Source organism: Lemur catta, chromosome 6, assembly GCF_020740605.2.
Source record: "Lemur catta isolate mLemCat1 chromosome 6, mLemCat1.pri, whole genome shotgun sequence".
Lineage (NCBI taxonomy): Eukaryota > Metazoa > Chordata > Mammalia > Primates > Lemuridae > Lemur > Lemur catta.
Window position 1 is genome coordinate 86,222,641 of NC_059133.1, and position 21,265 is coordinate 86,243,905.

At 40.4% G+C, this 21,265-nt stretch overlaps 1 protein-coding gene across 1 annotated transcript in view; it reads left to right on the forward strand.

Moving 5' to 3' along the window:
• The window catches only part of GUCY2C (guanylate cyclase 2C), a 67,247-nt gene extending 56,652 nt beyond the window's left edge, over nt 1-10,595 (forward strand). The window contains exons 22-27 of the mRNA XM_045555262.1: nt 1,038-1,230; nt 1,978-2,152; nt 4,990-5,088; nt 6,879-6,973; nt 8,569-8,645; nt 10,290-10,595. Coding sequence (XP_045411218.1) covers nt 1,038-1,230; nt 1,978-2,152; nt 4,990-5,088; nt 6,879-6,973; nt 8,569-8,645; nt 10,290-10,464 — 814 coding nt within the window. The 3' untranslated portion in view covers nt 10,465-10,595. The remainder of the gene's footprint in view (nt 1-1,037; nt 1,231-1,977; nt 2,153-4,989; nt 5,089-6,878; nt 6,974-8,568; nt 8,646-10,289) is intronic.
• Nucleotides 10,596-21,265: the final 10,670 nt, after the last annotated feature.

Below are 21,265 nucleotides of genomic sequence, written 5' to 3' on the forward strand. Positions count from 1 at the left end.
TGCAGGGTGGGACACTGCTGAGTTCTGCTCCAGCCCTGTCCTCAGTGGGCTGTGGGACCTTATGAAAGTCATACTTCCTCTCTAGGCCTCAGCTTTCTCACCTGTGAAAATAAGGAATTTATTCTCAGTGACCTCTTGGCACCTCCCAGCTTCCAGGTTCTGATTCCAGTGGTTCCATACTCAAGGCCACTAAAAGAGATGCCAAGATCAGATAGGGAGCATCCGATTCACGTCAGCCCCCACTCCCTTTTCTCAAGGAAAAGGCTACTTGGCACCCAAAGGAAGTATGGAGTTGCTTCTTGTGGTTCTTCTCTCCTAATCCTCAGTCTGATATGCTGCTCTTTATATCTCTTCTACAAAGATGTTCTAAGATGCTTCTATTTGACGCCTACAGTTTTAGCATAATTTTAACTTGTTCACATGATAATTGACTTTGCTTTTCAAAGGACCCAAATCTGCTTCAAAATATATCAAATAAATTCTGGTTCAGAATATATCAAAATTGGTTTTGAAATGCATTATTCCTTTATAGTGATATTAAACAACACCATGTTAAATATGCCAGGGAAGTAAAACTATCAACTTTGATGAGAAACTCAGGTCTGATAGCTATGGTGATTCAAACTCTTACATTAATAACACACTCTCCTTCTCAGCTTCTGTATAGAGAGCTACATCTGCAAGAGGCTGCTTATCAACAGAGAGGTAAAAAGTGGGCAAGTAATATGTATATAAATTAGGGTTATGCAGGTATTAGGGTTAGCTGTGTATGAATATTATGGTTAATAATCACATACTAAGTTAATGCTGAACTTGCTTATGTTCATCTGTATTCACAACACGTATTATTTGTGTATGTGTTTAATATATTCTGTATAGTATATGCAACCTATCTTTGCTTCCTAGTCACTCAATTAACTGGAAATTCCAAATTCTAGAATTCCTCGTAGACAAATACTATATCTAAAAGACTCATGTAAGATAAGAAAAGTTTACTGAAGTTGAAAGCATTTTTTTTTTTCCTTCTTCATATACAGGCTAGTGGTGAAGTCTCTGAAGGAGAAAGGCTTTGTGGAGCCGGAACTCTATGAGGAAGTTACAATCTACTTCAGTGACATCGTAGGTTTCACTACTATCTGCAAATACAGCACCCCCATGGAAGTGGTGGACATGCTGAATGACATCTATAAACGTTTTGACCACATTGTTGATCACCATGATGTCTACAAGGTACGCAGGTCACCTAACAGGCTGAAACAATTATACTGCTCGAGGTCATCACAGCCTGAATTGGTTGTTGCCATTATTAGTCTTGTCCTAATTTAACATACAATGAATTGGTGGTTGAATCAAAGGTAGAAGTGAAGAGAAGTGGAAGAATTAGAAGGGTCAGAAGTCAAAATTACCATTTAACTTTAAGAAGCAGCATAAAACAAACAACATGAAGTTCAGCAGGAATGAATTCAGGGTATCAAATTTAGAGAAAATGGCATTCTCTCAAATCACCTGCCAAAAAATGGGCAGTGTTTAGGGTGATTGCAACAAAGTAGAGAAGACACTGAAGTTATAATAAGTAGAACACCATACTTAAAGAATGTGTATGATGTCTTGGAGGAACTTACAATTATTTTTTCCAAATAGTATTAATATTTAGAAAATGGTAAGTGCTAAAGATGACTTTTCTGGTAATTAAATGTGTTCCTAAAATTACATAAAGCCATTCAGATTATTTAAAAATGTATAGAATTGTCACATCTGGACAATTTATATAATTATGAAGTACTTTTACATGGCTAAAATCCTTTATAAGTGTTTTATCATCCATTAACTAGACTCTAAAAACCCTGACAAAACCAGCATAGGCTCATACTAAGTTCCCAAAACAACCTTTTGTGTTTGACATGTGATTAACTGCTTCAGTTTAATTTCTGTGTCTTTGGAAGGGGCAGGGCCACTGATGAGAAACTATTTCCACAGGTAGAAACCATTGGTGATGCCTACATGGTGGCTAGTGGCTTGCCTAAGAGAAATGGCAATCGTCATGCGATAGACATTGCCAAGATGGCCTTGGAAATCCTCAGCTTCATGGGGACTTTTGAGCTGGAGCATCTTCCCGGCCTCCCAATATGGATTCGCATTGGAGTTCACTCTGGTATGGGGTTGAGCATCTTAGCAAATGGGAACCATGTGGACTGCTGTGCGTGAGCTAAATCCGACCTTTCTGATTTACGGGTCTCAGAATGTGATCCATTTTCACATAAGGTTTACTCTTGAATTCTGCATGCCAAATTTGGGGTCTCACTACACATCCTGACATATTTAGAACCAGTTGGTAAAGAGCTCTAGGAACACCACCTCTGACAGCACCTTTGACTCCTGGAATGACAAACAACAACCACGTACAAAAACAAGAAGCTCCAGACTTCCCATTTAAGTCACCGTATCTACTGTTTTGTTTATCTCTTCCCCATTCCCTCCAGCTTCTGTATATTTATTCCACTAAAATATTATAGTATCTTAAGTGGATTAGACTACCTACATGGGAAAAAATAGCTGGTCAAATTCCTATGATGTTTATACCCCCAACCCCATTGCAGTGGTCCAGAAAGTACATGGGTCACTTCAAAGACCATGAAAAGTCTTTGGCCTTGTTAAAAGAAAAATTAAATTTAACAGAGTTTAATTGAGGAAAGAATGATTGGCAAATTGGTGGCCTTTAGAACTGAAAGAGGTTCAAAGAACTCCACTGGGTAATGTGGGCAGGCAGTGTTTATAGACAGAAAACAGAAGTGAATACAGAAAGAGCTTTGATTGGTTATGGCTCCAAGTTTGCCTTATTGGTGTATGGTCTGATGGGTTGGCAGCCTATGACTGGCTGAGATTCAGCTATTCCTTACAAAAGTATACTCCTAAGTTAGGCTTGTAGTTTGTTTATGTACCAAACTAGGTTGCAGTTGGTTATGTAAAGACTCCTATGAGGCAGTATCAGGCCAAATTTAGTAATTTAATAGTCTTGAACATAGAGATTTGAAAAGATGAGTTACAGGTGTTATAGAAAAACATAGTTGGAGAGGAACTCAGAAGTCATCTGATTCATTCTTTGCAGGACATAAATTGTCTTCGTAGGTTCCAAGATAAGTAATAATTTAGCCACTTTTGGAATAATCCCAGGACTCCCTGAAAACTCACTATTTCCCAAGCTAACTCACTTCCTTATTGAATAGTTGCAATAGTTGTTACACAGTTTTTCCTCGTGTTAAATCACATTGCTCTATAATTTGTCATTGCTCGTTTTTCTGCCCTCCAAGCCTTTCAGAAGACCCAGAGTACAGAGATCACTCCAGGCTTTGTGGCAAGGACCAGATAACTATATTTACAAAAGTCACTCTGTATCCACAGGGCCTAGCACAGAGCCTGACAGTAAATATTTGTTGACTGAGTAACGAAATGGTGAGATTCTCAAAGTGACAGCAAATGGAAGTTAAAAACTGCTGCCATCTCTTGGTTAGCCAGGAGCACAGCTGTGGCCTTCTCCAACCGTGTCCACAGCCAAACGTCATAGACGTTTCCACACACACATAAAGGAACATCCTGGCATCTCCCTGGCCACAGAAGCAGCATACTATCTCTTTTCTGACCCATCACAAATTGCCAGGTCTGCAGGAAGGGTTAGCAGCAGGACTGACTGAACCAAGTGCGGGAGAAAGGAGTTCTGCCCAGCCTCTTTTCCTCTGTGACTTGCTGAGTGCCTGAACTGACTGCCGGGGCCCGGGCACCACCACACTGGCCTGGGAGAAGCTACTAGGCACACATACCTGGAGGGATTTAGGCCTAAGAAATCGAAAGGTTGCAAAGTGAAATATTGATCATTGAGAACAAGACATCATATGTGCAGGGGGTTTTCTGCCACCAAGCCCTTCCCAGCTTTATCACCCTGATTTTGACATAAGGAGTCACTTGTACTTAGACCTACCGTCCCGGTGGGGCTGGGGAGCGCAGAGATCTGATCGCATAGCTGCCTCTACTGTGCCTTCCCTTCTGTAAGGTTTTTTGGTGTTTTATTTTTGTTTTCGTTTTTTTTGTTTGTTTGTTTGTTTTTGTTTTGTTCTGCATCAAACCCGACAGCGAAAGGCTCAGGACTCAGGAGAAGATCCCTTATTTTGATTTTTTTCAATGTTCATAGTAGAGTATTGGTAGGAGAAATCTATAAAGAAACTCATATAGATCAAAACCCAGAAAGCCAACTAGAAAATTAATAGTTTCCTCTACCCAAAACCCAGTTTTGCAGTTTCTGAATTAATCTTTAACTTCTAAAATCTTTAACTCCTTGCAATCATTCATTCCATGCAAATATCTGACAAATCAGCCCTTCTTTCCTACCAATTATGCCACAGCTCAGTCTTGCCTTGGCTTTTGTTCTGCCTGTTGGAATTTCCTTGTGCCATAGGCTCCCCCCAGCCAGCTGCATTCACAAGGCCCATGAAATGCTTAGGGAAGATCATGCCAAGTCTTTGTCTTCTGGGTCTTCCATTATTGTGTCACCAATCCCAGAAATGCCACCCTAAAATAAAAATAAAACAAACTTGGGCCATTGAACTTTCAAGTGTATGGTGCCCTCCAGCAGCGGGGAGTTCAGGGTTGTGTGGCTTGACACAGTAAGAAAGCAGAGGGATCGCATTAAAATATTAGGAAGGACTTCCCGCCTTTGTGACCTGGATCTCTGGATGCCTTCCTGTTTAGTGCAAATGTCCTGTTTTTGTTTGTTTTTGTTAGGGCAAAATACTTTTGAAAGCAAGCATTCAGTAATGACGCTTCCCTCGTTGGATGCATCCATTTAAAGCAAAGGGCCCAGCTTGCATTTCGCATCCTCAGCCACTTCTCCATGACATGCAGGATTCAGTGTTGTGCCCCTGAGAAGAGACTCACCCATCTTCACTCCACTCTGCCGTCTCCATCGCCTCCACTTTCTGCTTTCTGGCTTCATTTCAGGTCCCTGCGCTGCTGGAGTTGTGGGAATCAAGATGCCTCGTTATTGCCTATTTGGAGATACGGTCAACACAGCCTCCAGGATGGAATCCACTGGCCTCCGTAAGAAGGGAGACTGTTCTTAGAGGACAAAGATTCTGTCTTCCAGCAGAGGGCAACCGTAGGATAAAATGCACAATAAGGAGATACAAAGTGCCAGTGAGATGTAGATGATCCTTCACGTGGGCTGAGCAGGAGACTGTGACAATCCAATTTTTGCTACATTTGCTTTTGTTGTCGTTTACTGATAATTATTTTATTCTTCCCTTTTGCTCAGTTTTAGGCTGTTTTCATATTTTTGGTTCATTTATAACGAATTCTGGCATGTTTTACATGAAAGAGTCATGACATTTAGCAAAGATCCATGTAAATTAAAAAATTCACTGGGCTAGATAAGGACTATACACCCTGGTTCACATTCTTATTTCCCTTTTATTTGGTTTTTCTGGGAATTGGTTTTAGTAAAGAAGAATCTAGGTGTTTGTTATATGCAAAGGAATATATTGTATTTGCCTGGCACGGTGGAGGCACAGTGTACTGCATGAAGTAGATGCTCCACAAATATTGATGACAGTGATCCTAATAGAAATATATAGAAGGGAGAAAAAAGCATTGGTAGATGTGGGGGGGCCTTACAAGGACACAGGAGGCGGGCTGGTATTTTGGTAGTCTACTGACAATTGGTTACTGGTTTGTACAGGAAAAAGCACGCTGTAAAGAAAAGAATAAGGTTGGGATCAGACAGACTTGGGTTAAAATTCTGATTATGCTAATCACTGTCAATATAAATTGGGGGAAGTCACCTGATCTTTCTAGGCTTCAGAAAGACAAAGATATAAATTGAGGATGAGATACAAACCTTGCGGGAAAGGTTTCTGGAAGGATTTGGGATGATGTCACATTAAGCATTTAGCAATCCTTTGGTACCCAGTAGGCATGCAATTGGGAATTGCCATTATTCTTACTATTGTTATGGTTTGTGGTGTGGCCATTAGGAGCCCATAGCAGGAAAGGTGGTAGAAAGCACTGGACCTATGAATGAGAATGCCCTCACCACTTGTTTGTCAAAAGGATAACAGTGTTTCAGAAGAGGAAAATTTGAGAAAATCAAGACCCTGGGCCAGGCACGGTGGCTCAAACCTGTAATCCCAGCACTTTGGGAGGTCGAGGCAGGAGGATCACTTGGAGGCTAAGAGTTGGACACCAGCATGGGCAACATAGCAAGACCCCGCCTCTGCAAAAAAATTTAAAAATTAGCCAGGCGTGGTGGCACTCACCTGTAGTCATAGCTACTTGGGAGGCTGAGGCAGGAGGATCACTTGGGCCCAGGAGTTCAAGGCTGCAGTGAGCTATGATTGTGCCACTGCATTCCAGCCTGGGCAACAGAGAGGGACCCTGTCTCTTATTTAAAAAAAAAAAAAAGAACCCTGTAACCCTGTAACTCTGTCCTGAAACTTCATCTTGCCCCCAATACTTCAGCTACTTATTGGAACTTTTAGCCAGGGACCCAAAACAAAATATCAACTCCAGCTTGGAACTACAAACCATATCTAAAACTAGGTCCCCACAGTCCATACCACTCAGAGCTGGAATGAGACTCTATGGAGTGACACCTGGGAAGCTTGGTCACTCAGGACCCTGAAAACTTATGCCAGACCCTTTCTTCCCATGTGTGATAATATTTTTAAGTGTTCATTCACTAAGATAGCCATATTTGTTTCTCCTTGATTTAGGATACGTGTATCAGGTGTTCCTGATATCCTGAGTCAAACGGTAACAAATGTGACCATAAGATAGATTACAAAAGTGAACAAGATTTTTATTGATCTATTAAAATATTTTTGTATTTCCAGCCTTGAGAATTCATGTGAGTGGCTGCACTATAGCCATTCTGAAGAGAACTGAGTGCCAGTTCCTGTACGAAGTGAGAGGGGAGACGTACTTAAAGGTAAGGAATGCACAACAGAGACGATACACAGAAAAAGCTCTCCGACACACGTGGCCCTTCTCCTCTGAGCCTTAGCCAGGAAAGCTGAGCAGCGTGCAGGTGAAGAACCCTTTTCTGCACTCCCCGTAATGACCACCCACCATCCTCTGTAGGAGAAACCACCACCGAAGAATGTGAACTCAGAGCTTTCCTTTACTCCAAAGAGCCCTTTTGATATTTTAAACTCTAACAATATGTTATAAAACGCGGGCATCATTTCCCCGCGTATCTCTGAGTTTTGTCCCCATTTCCTCCTCCAAACCCAGGAGCTACAATCTGGTCCAGGACTTATTTAACTTAAGTCAAAACCCCCATCTCCTCACTTACTTCCCTACACTTGTGGCGAGGTGCTGCTATGATCTGAGGTCACCTCTCTTGCCAGTTGCTCTCCCATTCTGAAGCTCTGGACCAGTGAATCGCGAGGTGTGGCCTCAAACCCTGACACGGCGTCATCTGAATGCTTGTGAAAATGCGGGCGTCTGGGCACCCCACCAGGCCTACTAAGCAAGACTCTTTGTAGGTGCAGATCGGGAATCTATATTTGTAACAAGTATTCTATGTGTTTGTGATCATACTGAAGTTTCAGAATCACTGCTCTAGATTCTCCATGCTTTTCCTCACATTTGAAACAACTGCCCTCTGAAGCCAGCAACTGTCTCCAATTGGTTCTCAGGCTGCTTTCTGAAAGTTATTACAATCTTCTCATAATTGGTCTGAAGCCAACCGTCGACTGCAAGATGATTGTCTCCAGTAGCCATAATGCTTCTGGCCTTTCCACTTTGATTGCAGCTTGGAAAAGCTTCCTTTACCTAACAGTGTCCTAATATTGCATTTGTTTTTTGAGTCCTCCATATGTACATTTTCTACATGGAGCATTCCCCCCAAAATAGAAGTGGTTTATGGATTACTGCAGTCCAAACACATCCAGCAAACCATTATTTTTGAAAAAGATTTTTAAATATATATAACCATACAGTCTCCTTTCCAAATACAAGCATCAGCAAATACAGAGTTTCTAGTAAGTTTTTATACATTGCATAGCCTCCAGATGGGCCCAACAAATATCACTTAATGAGTGCTTATTATGATCCTTTTGTGTTTATAATTGACACACTTAATGTAGGGAAACTGTGGCAAAAGTTTCGTGGCAAAACTTTGTTGTAAAAAGGGCTAGAAGAAAATGAAGACAATAAAAACCAGTCGGATGTATTGGTGTAGCAGAATTGTAGATGAATGTTCTTCCTTTTCAAGTTAGAGTTCTTGTAATGTTGCTAGAATGATATTTTGAAATGTTTCTTGGGGGAAAAAGAAAACTCTAATTTGAGAAAAGCATGTCTGGTGAATGAGAGACTTATTTTCAAATGGCACTTGGAAATAAAGATCTGTATAGAGATAATGCAAATCATAAACAGGAATGTATGACGGGCCTAAATATTGGCACCGGTGAGAAACACAGAGGTGAAATATATCCTGGAAACAGACCATTGTAGGAACAGTGGGCTAGAACTGAACTCGTTCATTAGTCTTTGTGGTACATAACTCTTTTGTCTCACTAGGGAAGAGGCAATGAGACCACCTACTGGCTGACTGGGATGAAGGACCAGAAGTACAACCTGCCAACCCCTCCCACTGTGTAAGCTTCTGGGTGTGGCAGGGAGGGAGAGGGGAGCTGGAGGTCTTGGCTTCGTAAGTTGTGCTACGTGCAGCCAGTTTAGGTCACAAGCAGCAATGACATATTGAATACAAGGCAAGGAACTACACACATCAGAAGGTCTAGAAACCTCTCTTCTCAGACTGCTAGAAACTTAGTGTCTTGAAAGCCTATATTTTCGGAGACCTCAGTGAGACAGAAAGTACTTGGCCTTGGCTGTCCTGTCTGGAACATAGACTTTCTTCTATGAACCAGATGTGTTCTCAGTGAAATAACTGCCTCTGACTCTGGAGCCTTAGTCTGATAGTTGTTCTAGGGAACTTCCACCTGGAAAAGAGTAGGAATGAATAGACCATCTAAAATATGAGGAGATTTTGCCCTTATTTCATTTACTTTGGTTTTCTTGCTTTGCTTTGTTTACTGTCTCTTTTTTCCTCTGTATTCATGTTAGGATTTCTTTTTTTAGCTGTCACAATTTTATTTTAAATACCTTACGTCCATGAAGGTATACTTAACTCATAATTTTTACGGAAAATATGCTATTTATTAGGCAAGAATAAAAGATAAAATTTCCTGAGTCTGTGAATGTGCTTCTACCTATTCTGCCCATTGTCCTAGAATGCACCAGTCATCATCTTGTGCTTATTTAAAAACTGACTAATTGACCTGCGCTGAAGCACAGGCAGAGCTATCATTGCATCGTAGGCTTGCTCAGAACAGAAGACACTTTAGAGCTCACCTCATGTATGTCTGGTTCTCACAAGAGTAGAGCAACTGGAGACAAAGAGGCGCTCTGCATTTTCACTCCTGTCCTCCTCTTTCTGTTGAGCCACCTGCTAAAAACAGGAACTCTTCAGCCCCAAGACTAGTTCTGGGTCTTCACATGGTGTCTGTGTTCTCCCTGAGATGAGGAAGACCCAGTTTCAGTTCTAACTGACAGATTTCACTTCTCCCAAAGGTGAGTCAAGGTGGAGTCCAGTTACATAGCAGTAGATGCTGTGGCAATCAGTCACGTGGCTCTTGTCATGGCTTTTGCTATGATTGAGAAACCCTGTCTTGGAGAGATGTAGATGCCAGGTCCAGACAGATGGCAAACTTCTAGAGAAGTCAAAACAACCTGGATCTTCCCTGGGGCCTGGGAAAATTGGCTCCTTACTGGGAGTACCCCAAATCCACTCTAAACTCTTGAAACCCTCCACCATTTTGAGCCCTCCCTGAATAAGATCCACACTCTTAGTTAGGTGTGGGACCAATGAATTTTCAGGGTTTGCAGCAGGTGCTGAGCATTCTCCCGGCTTTTTTCCACTGCCTACTGTGGCATATGCAAACCTAGACCCTCCTAACCATGCCTCTGAATTCTAACAGTGTGTTGTTTCACTTTGAAATTGAAGTCTAATTTCCTGCTTGAAATATATTCTGCTTATTCTACAACTACACATAGCAGGAACGACAGTTCTTTAAGCTCATCAAAGGCAAGGATCATTTTGTATTCTTTGGACTTCCTGTATCTAGCACAGAATAGGCATTCAATGAGTAATGAGTAACTGAACTGATTATTCCAGAGCTAAGGAATATTCTGTATGAATTGCTGAAAAGTTCTATTTTCTCTCCCCACCTTATTTCCAGGGAGAATCAACAGCGCTTGCAAGCAGAGTTTTCAGACATGATTGCCAACTCCTTACAGAAAAGACAGGCTGCAGGGATAAGAAGCCAAAAACCACGACGGGTAGCCAGCTACAAAAAAGGCAGTCTGGAATACTTGCAGCTGGATATCACAGACAAGGACAGCACCTATCTTTAAACCTAAATGAGGTGTAAGGACTCACACAAATTAAATACAGCTGCACTCAGGCAGTGCCCTCAAGTGTCTTGAAAGCCTGCATTTTCCTGGGACCTCAGTGAAACAGGAAAGTACTTAGCCTTGGCTGCCCTGGAACATAGACTTCCTTCCATGAATCAGATATGTGTTGTCAGTGAAATAACTGCCTTCGACTCTGAGCCTTATCCCAATAGTTGTTATAGGGAACTTCCACCGGGAAAAGAAAAGAAATGAATAGGCTATCTAGAACTTTGGGGAGATTTTGTTCTTATTTCATTTATTTTGTTTTTGTTTGTTTTGTTTATTGGCTCTTTGCTCTTCTATATTCATGTTAAGACTTTTTTAAATTGTCATAATTATATTTTAAATATCTCATCTCCATTAAAATATACTTAACTCATAATTTTTGTAGAAAGTATGCTATATATTAAGAAAGAATAAAAGTTAAAAGTCTCCTGAGTCTATGTGCTTCTACCTATTCTGTCCATTTTCCTTGAATACACCAGTCATCATCTTGTACTTGCTAAAAAACTTCCTAAATTTCCCCGCACTGAAGCATGGCCAGTGTTGTTCAGCAGTAAAAACCTTGAAGGAAGGTCAGTATTACCTGATATATATGTGAGGGAATTTTTGACCTTTAAATAGAGGTGTTCCCTTGGCTTGCCACGCTTAGCAATGTGAACATGTGATATCAATAATGATAATGACCTAAGAATGGGACTCTGGCAAGGGTCAAATTCTGGCTCTGCTTTTTTCTAGCTGCAATCAATGTCCCTAAGCTCCTGATCTTTCATCAGTAAATTATGAGTCATAATACCCACCTTAAGAAATTGTCATAAAGATTTTTTTTGTAAACGAAACTCATTAAGCACATAGCACCCTGTCAGTAACATAGCAGATTCTCAACAGATAATCTCTATCTTCCATTTTATCTCTCTCTCTACCTGTTTTGTTTTCTGTTTTGTGTGTTTTTGTTTGTTTGTTTTTTGAGATAGGGTCTCACTCTGTTGCCCGGGCTAGAGTGCAGTGGCATCACTGTAGCTCACTGCAACCTCATATTCCTGGGCTCAAGTGATCCTCCTGCCTCAGCCTCCTGAGTAGCTGGGCCTACAGGCATGCACCACCATCCTCAGCTAGTTTTTTCTGTTTTTGGTAGAGATGGGGTCTCACTATGTTGCTTGGATGGTCTCTAACTTCTGGCTTCAAGCAATTCTCCTGCCTTGGCCTCCCAAAGTGCTGGAATTACAGGCATGAGCCACTACACCTGGCCTCTCTATATGCTTTATAAGTCAGAACCAATAATTTTCAAACCCAGGACCTCCATGTGTGCTAAATATACATAAGGTAATTTTTTTTTAACAATTGACTATAGAATTTTTCCAATATACATAGAAATAGAGGGAATCATTAATGAATCCTCATATATTCATCATAAGTTTCAAGAACTATCAATTTTTTCCCAGTCTTGTTTCATCTATCTTCCACCAACTTTGTTTCAACAGATTATTTTAAAGGAAAATTCCAAATATCATATCTTTCACCTATAAATACCTTAGTCTGTCCTTTTAACACAGGACTGACCTCCTCTGTAACCACTGAGCTCTGATATTGTAGCACAAAAGCCACCATAGACAACTGTAAGCAAATGGGTATGCTGTGTTCCAAAAACAATTTATTTACACAAACAGATGGCAAAGGACATCAGCAAGATGGTGGAATAGAAGATCCCTTGGCATCACACCCCTCACAAAAGTACAACTAGAAATCACTCAAAAACAAGAATACCATCCTGAATTTACCAGAATTTGGGAGAGAAGTAGAGAACCCCCCTGGGCCCACAAAATCAAGAGAAGCTGCAACTTGTAAGAGAAACAGTCATTTTACACTGTGCCACCTTCTCCCCTGAGCCAGCAAAATGCCACACACAGAGCCATGGTTTCTGAGGTAGAAGGGGAGAGTTGGAGGTAGACTTTTGGCCTCCTCACAAGTCTGAGAATCTTCATAAGAAGCCCACTCTGGACCCATCTAATAGGAACCCTTGGGAATGCCAGAAGGGCTCACATATTAGGGTGAATTGGGGACAAAAAAATGGAAACATTGATCGCAGCAACTTGGGTGCAGGTCTTGGCAGCTGCTCTATGCTCTGATCAGCAGAAATGCCATGATGAGGAGGCTGACTGGCACCACGGCACTGTGGGGTCATAATCCACAGAAAAGAGTGAATCTGTGGTTAGATTTCCCACAAAGCCCAGATGCTAACATGGAGCCTTTCTCTGACCTGGAAACAACCAAAAGGTCAGTGATTAAGTTCTAGTGCTCAGTTAAGTCTTCACCCAACTGAGACACAATAGCAGGCAGTAATATATAGTTCTTGTACAGCATTTAAGTTCCGGGGCTCATTATAAATCTTCCCCAGAATGGGAAGCAACAGCAGGCCAGTGATTAAGTTCCAATATTAAGTAGTAAAGGTCTAACATCACAAAAGAACATCCAAAAAAGATGGAAGAAGTGGCCATCTCCTCAACACTCAGGCTCAAAGTAAAAGCATAAGGATTTTGAAAACTCAGGGAAATATAACACCACCAAAAGAAACCAACAAGCCTCCAGGAGTAGACCAAAAAGAAATAAAGACCTATAATATGTCCAAAAACGAATTCAGGATAGTCCTCTTAACACATTAACTGCCATGTGAGTTGTATTTAACTCACGCTAGCTTTAATCCCGGTGCCTGGTGAAGCAAAACCTGGGCAAAACCTTGCAGTTGGTTCATGAAAATCTTACTTGTTGATGTTCTTATTGTTACAATTAATATTGATGAATCAATTCTAAAAATGTGGATTAAATGAAGTCAATAAATTTTGTTTTTCATTAAATTTTTCATTAAATTGAAAAGGATCATTTTGTTTCCAAAGCTTTTATTCTATTTTCATAATAAAACACCATGGCCCCAAGGAAAAAATTTTTTCTAGTGTGGCAGTACATGTGTTAAAGAAGTATAGGGAGTCACAAGAAAGAACAGATAGAAAATTAAATGAAATCTGGAAAACAAACCAGGAACAAAATGAGAAATTTGACAAAGAAACAGGAACAATTAAAAATATACACAGAAATCCTAGAAATAAACAATAAAATAATTGAACTGAAAAACTCATTAGAAAGCTTCAACAGAATACTTGGTCAAACTGAAGAAAGAATCAGCAAGCTTGAAGACAGAACATATGGATTTACCAATCAGAAAAACAAAAAGAAAAAAGCAAAAGAGTGAATAAGACCTACGAGAATTATGGAACACCATCAAGCAATCTAATCTCCACATATAATAAGAGCTTCCAAAGGAAATGAGAGAGAAAAAGGCCTAGAAAGCATATTTAAAGAAATAATGGCTGAAAATTTCCCAAATCTGGAGAAAGATGATAGCACATCAAGGTACAGGAAGCACAGAGGTCACCAATCAAATTCAATCCAAAGAGGAATTCTCCAGCCACATCATAATCAAATTATCAAAAATCAAAGACAAGGAAAGAATACCCAAAACAGCAGGGGAAAAGAAACATCACATTCAACAGAGCCTCGGTGCCATTCGAAGTGGATTTCTCAGCAGAAATCCCAAAGGCCAGGAGAGAGTGGGATGATATATTCAAAGTGCTCTGGGGAAAAATTATCAGCCAAGAATACTAGACCCACCAAAGCTATCTTTCAAACATGAAGGACAGATTTTTGCAGACAGACAAAAGCTGAGGGAATTCATCAACACCAGACCTGTTTTACAAGAAATACTAAAGGGAGTCCTTCAATCTGAAAGAGGAGGATACTAACATATAACAAAAAAAAAAAATTTAAAGTATAAAACTCATAGATCAAAGTAAGAACACAAATTTAGAATACTATTAGAGTATTCTAAATTTGTGTTCTTACTTTGATCTATGAGTTTTATACTTTAAATTTTTTTTTTGTTATATGTTATACTGTAACTGTGGCATATAAACCACTTATATCTTATATATGAAGACTAAAAACTATTAAAGACAATAATAACTACAACAATTGGTTAGGAGGCAATATAAAGAAATGGAAATTGAAACATCAAAAGGTCAAAATATGGTGGTGTTAAAGTGTAGAGTTTGTTTTTGTTATTTTTCATTTCTTTACAATCAAAGTTAAATTGTTATCAGTTTAAAATAACCTAGTATAAGATATTGTATGTAAGCCTCATTGTAACTATAAAATACAATGAAAATAAATAGCACAAAATCAAACCATACTACTAGAGAAAATTATTTAATCACAAAGGAAAAAAATAAGACAAGACAGGGAAAAAATAAAAAGCATTTATAAAACAACCATAAAACAAGTAAAACAATGGCAGTAGTAAACTCTTCCCTATCAATAACAACCGGAATGCAAATGGATTAGATTCTCCAATTAAAACACATAGAATAGTTGAATGGATTTATTAACAGCAAAAAAAAAGGGACAGAGACCAAATTATACTCTAGCTACAAAAAACCTCACCTTCATGAGGTGTGGCTTGTACCTGTAATCCCACCACTTTGGGAGGCTGAGGTGGAAGGATTGCTTTAGGCCACGAGTATGATACCAGCCTGGGCATGATTGAGACCCTATCTCTACTAAAAATAGAAAAATTAGCCTCGTGGTGGTAGGTGCCTGTAATCCCAACTACTCAGGAGACTGAGGCAGGGGGATTGCTTGAGCCCAGGAGCTTGAGGTTGTTGTGTGCTATGATGATGCCACTGTACTCTACCTGGGACAATGGAGCAAGACTGTCTAAAAAAAAGTCTACCATCACAGAAAACTCCAGGACCTGATGGCTTCACTGCAAAATTCTATTAAACTTTTAAAGAACTAATACCAACTCTTCTTAAATTCTTTCAAAAAAAAAATCGAAGAGGAAGGAATATTGCCAAACTCATTCTACAAGGTCAGCACTACCCTGATTCTAAAATCATACAAAGAAACAACAACAAAAAAAGAAAACTAAGGCCAATATCACTGATGAATATAGATGGAAAAATCCTCAACAAAATACTAGCAAACCAAATTCAACAGCACACTTTAAAATATCATTCACTGGCCAGGCACAGTGGCTCATGCTGTAATCCTACCACTCTGGGAGGCCGAGGTGGGAGGATTGCTTGAGTTCAGGAGTTCAAGATCAGCCTGAGCAAGAGCAAAACTCAGTCTCTACTAAAAAATAGAAAAAATTAGCCCAGCACGGTGGCAAGCACCTGTAGTCCCAGCTACTTTGGAGGCTGAGGCAGGAGGATTGCCTGAGCTCAGGACTGTGAAGTTGCAGTGAGCTATGATGATGCCACTGCACTCTAGACGAGGTGACAGAGCAAAAAATTAAAAAATAAAAATAAAATGGTCTTAAAAAATAAAAATAAAAATGCTCAACATCACTAATGACCAGGGAAATGCAAATCAGAAGCACAATGAGATATCATCTCACCCTTCTTTAAATGACTTTATCAAAAAGACATAAAATAACAAATACTGGTGAGGATATGGAGAAAGGGGAACTCGTATACACTGTTGGTGGAAATGTAAACTAGTACCGTCACTATAGGAAACAGTATGGAGCTTCCTCAAAAAGTAAAAATAGAACTACCAGATGATCAAGCAATCCCATTTCTGGGTATATATTCAAAAGAAAGGAAATCAGTCTATTGAAGAGGTATATGCTCTTTCATGTTTATTGCAGCACTATTCATCATAGCAAAGATAATGGAATCAACCTAAGTGTCCACCAATGGATGAATAGATAAAGAAAATGTGGTAGATATACACAATTGAATATAATTTAGCCATAAAAAGAATAAAATCCTGTCATTTACAGCAAGCTAGATGGAACTGGAGGGCATTATGTTAAGTGAAAATAAGCCAGGCACAGAAAGACAAATATTATACATTCTCACTCACATGTCAAAGTTAAAAAAGTTGATGTCATGGAGCTAGTGAGCTGGAAGAGTAGTGGGGAGGGAGGGATAAAGTGTGGTTGGTTAACGTGTATAAATATACAGTTAGAGAGAAGGAATAAGATGTAGTGTTCAGTAGCACAATAGGGTAACTATAGTTCACAATAACTTATTGTATATTTCAAAATAGGTAGAAGAGAAAATGTGGAATGGTCCCAACACAAAGAAATAATAAATGTTTGAGGTGATGGATAGCCAATTACTCATATTTGATCATTACACACTGTATGCTTATATCCAAATATCACAGGTACCCCATAAATATGTACAATTATTATGTATTTATAAAAATGAAAAATTAATAAAAAATGAAATGTTAAAAAACCAATATGAATGGCTTCTTAAATGCAATTTCCTAAACGAAAGAAGCCAGACCAAAGAGACTATATTGTTTAATTTCATTTATATGACTTTCTAGCAAAGATAAAATTATAGCGATGGAAATCAGGTCAGTGGTTTCTAGGAGCTGTGCTGGAAGGGTTTGACTATAAAGGGATAGAACAAATAAATCTGGGAGGTGATGTAATTATCCTGAATGGTACTGTGTTGGCAAACACATGACTCTATGTATCTTTCAAAATTCTAGAACTCTATCCACAAAGGAAGACTTTTATTGTGGATGGAACCCAAGATGGAATGCAGACTGTAATCAATAAATCTACCTTTATTATATAGAATGGCATACCCTCATTGAAAAGGGTGATGAAGAACGGAACTGACATAAGTAATTCTGGGAAACAGTATTTTGAGTGGATATCATAAGACTAAAAAAAGCACTGACAAAATGCTATAGTTTTTTTATAGTACTTTCACTTGCTGTTTTATAGATATTGTAGCCTTACTGATAAAGTTGTTTCTCAGAAGAGCATGGTTTAGAATTCTGAAACGACTTTTGTATACTAGGGACCAGGCACAGTGGCTCACATCTATAATCCCACCACTTTGGGAGGCTGACGTAGGAGGATCACTTGAGGCTAGGAGTTCAAAACCAGCCTGGACAACACAGTGAGACCCCCATCTCCATAAAACATTTTTTTAAATAGCCAGGTGATTGCTTGAGCACAGAAATTCAAGGTTACAGTGAACTATGATCAAGCCACTGCACTCCAGCCTGGGTGACAGAGTGAGACCCTGTCATTAAAAATGTATACTAAGTTTAATTAAGTAGTAAATATATTTTAGATATGAGCAACAGGTTTCTCACTGTCAGAGAAAGAAGTTATAAATAAGCAAAAAGGAAATTCTGGAATTAACTTTGAAGAGTTGGATTGGATAAGGGTATCATGAATCATGTTGATTTTTAATACATGGGGAAATAAATGCGTATGTGTGATATAGTAATACTAACTTTCTGAGAAGACCTAGAAGTAGTAACACCCCAAGAGCAATGGCCACAACTTGTGTCAAAATTGTGGTTTCTAAATACCAATCTTTCCAGATTCTTCCAAGGCTGTGCATCCTACAGGGCATTTGTAAGACCTGATGTCGGAAGACAGCCATCTGCAACCTTAAGAGAGAGGTTCAGAAGAAACCAACACCACTTACACCTTGATCTTGGACTTCCAGCCCCTAGAATTAGAAGCAGAACATGAAAGAGCAGAATATTGCCAGAGATCAACCCCAGAGAGGCTTGGAGTCTAGCAAGAAGGGTAGATGCAGCGGCTTATTTCTCCCTCCTCCACATTTCTGGCAGTCAATGGGCTCCCAAGCTGCTAGAGAGCCCTGCTACCCTCACAAGCTCAAAAGCTGCTGCAGTCAGTGAACTGGGAGCTTCTTGAGAACAAAGCACCAGGCAGCTGGTGCCCTCAGGGTCAATTCCTGAGATGGTGGGTGCCATATTGCTTCTCCACCCACTTGTTACAGTCTGAGTTTCGCGCCGAAAAATCATTAATCTGCCATTCTGCTTCTGTAAACCTGCTTGCTCCTGCTTACTCAAGATAGTACCCCCAACACAGAAATTCCTAAGTGACTACAACACTCATGTTCTTCATAAAATGATTATAGCCCCCACGTTTTTCGTGAAGCTATTACAACACTCATGTTTTGCATGAACAAGATATGGCCCAGAGCACAAACTGCCCAGATCCTGTTACACCAAAGACAAGAAAATGATATAATGCTTACTCAAGGCTTTTTATGCACGTGCTTGCTCAATCTTAATAATTTTCCACCCACAAACTTACAATATTAAAACTTTCTTTTTCAAAGGCTCACTGCTGCTTTCTGTGCCACCTTTGGGCGGTGCAGAGAGTAGTCCCTGGCCAGCTAATAAAGACTCCTGATTTGGCTCAATTCAGTCGCTAGGTGGTCATTTCTCCCATCTCAGACCATAATAACTGTGCACCTTTGTCCTCCCCACAGGGCCTCAGCCCCTCAGTTTCATCTCGCTTGTTCCCACACAAACATTTCCCAACTCTGGCCCAGACTGTGGGAGCCACGTGGGGCTTGTGGGTCCCACGGGATCTGTGTGACCCGAGTCTGGACATTCTGGGTGGGCTGCCTTCAGGAGAGAGGGACAGAGATGATCAGAGTCCTAGCTTTCCCCCATCCAGACTCTTTTCCTCCCCTTCCCCTGCCCCACCCATGACTGCTGAGAGACAATTGAGCCAGGGCTCACAGGAACTGCTTCTCCTCTCTGTTGGCGCAACCACCACACCAGACCTTCCACAGAGAGTGGGGCTCAAACCTTTCCAGACTCCTTTCCTCCCCTTCCCCTCCCCCACCTGTGGCTGCTGAGAGAGACAATAGATCCAACACAGAGAATGGGGCTCAGACCTTTCCTCTATGGGTCCTGCAGTAGACTCAAGTGTGCTCAGACTGTGAGCTCCCTGCCCTCTGGCCCTCCCTGGTGCAACTTGGCCACCAACTCCATCAGTGCAGGGCACACCCTGAGGCAGGGGGACATCGAACCTGCTTGGGCACCCCATGTGCAACTTGGGACCAGCCGCTTCTCCCTGGCATGGTCAGGGATTGATCTTCAGGGACCCAGGGACAGGCCCACAAGCCAGATCCCATAATCCTAGGTCTCAATTGCGTTACTCAGGGGCAAGGATGGGAGATTTGTGATTGGGTGAGGCCACTACAGCCCCTCCCTGGCAGGTTTGCCTAGAAGCTGGGAGCAGACCTTTAACTCCTGCTGAAGCAGATCCCTTGCCAGCTTTAATGGAGCCTGAGGGCAAGCTCACCCAACCCAGACCCTCCTACCCCCTATCCCCCACCTGCCTCTGCTGTGGTGGAGAATAAGGACTCACCTGAACTTCCAGGGCCCCACCCACTACCTGAGGCAATCAAGTTCTTCTCCAGAGGATTTAGAGCTAGTTGCAGGACCCAAAAGCAACACTGCAGCTTGTTTTTCCAGGCAAGCACCACCTACTGACAGGGAGGTCAATTTGCACACTTTTTACAGCATTTACTGACTTAATCATATGGGGTATAGTTGAGTCTCACCCCCAAGCACCACCCACTGTCTCAGAGATTAGACTGGGCGTGCCATTATCTAATCAAAAGAAAATCCAAAAATAAGAAATAAAAGCTGCTTCAGATGAGAAGGAATCAGTCAAAGATCTCTGGCTACATGAAAAATCAAAGTGAAAGGACACCCCCAAAAGAAAACAATAATTCTATACTAATGGAAACCAACCAAAATAAGAATATTGAAATCACTGGTAAAGAATTTTGAATATGGACTGTAAGGAAGCTCAATGAAATACAAGAGAAAATAGAAACCCAACACAAAGAAACCACAAAAACAACACCGGAAATGAATGAAAATTTCATTAAAGAAATTGAATTATTTTTTAAAAAATCAAGCAGAGCTTCTGGAAATGAAAAATTCATTCAAGGAAATACAAAACACAGTGGAAAGCCTTAAGAGTAGGCTAGATCAGGCAGAAGAAAGAATCTCAGAGCTAAAAGACAACAGCTTTGAGTCTAAATACCAATCTCAAAAAGAACCACAATTCCTTAGCCACATGTAGAAGACTGAAACAGGACCCACACCTTTCACCTCTCACAAAAATCAAATCACGGGGGATAACAGACTTAAATCTTAGATGTGAAACTATTAGAGTTCTAGAAGAAAATGTGGGAAAGACTCTTTAGACATTGGCCTAGGCAAAGAATTTATGAAGAAGACCCTAAAGGCAATCACAGCAACAACAAAAATAAATAAATGGGACCTGATTAAATTAAAAAGCTTCTGCACAGCCAAAGAAACAGTCATGAGAGCAAACAGACAGCCTACAGAATGGGAAAAAATTTTCGCATGCTACACATCTGATAAAGGACTGATAACTAGAATCTATTTAGAACTCAGGAAAATCAGCAAGAAAAAATCAAACAACCCTATCAAAAAGTGGGCAAAGGACATGAATAGAAATTTTTCAAAAGAAGATAGAAGAATGGCCAACAAACATATGAAAAAATGCTCAACATCTCTAATCATCAGGGAAATGCAAATCAAAACCACAATGAGATATCACTTAACTCCAATGAGAATGACCTTTAACAAAAAGTCCCAAAACAATAAATGTTGGTGTGGATGTGGAGAGACAGGAACACTCATACACTGCTGGTGGGACTGCAAACTAATGCAACCCCTGTGGAAAGCAATATGGGGATACCTTAAACAGATACAAGTAGACCTACCATTTGATCCAGCAATCCCATTATTGGGCATCTACCCAAAAGAACAAAAGACATTCTATAAAAAAGAACATCTGCACCCGAATGTTTATAGCTACACAATTCACAATTGCAAAGATGTGGAAACAACCCAAATGCTCATC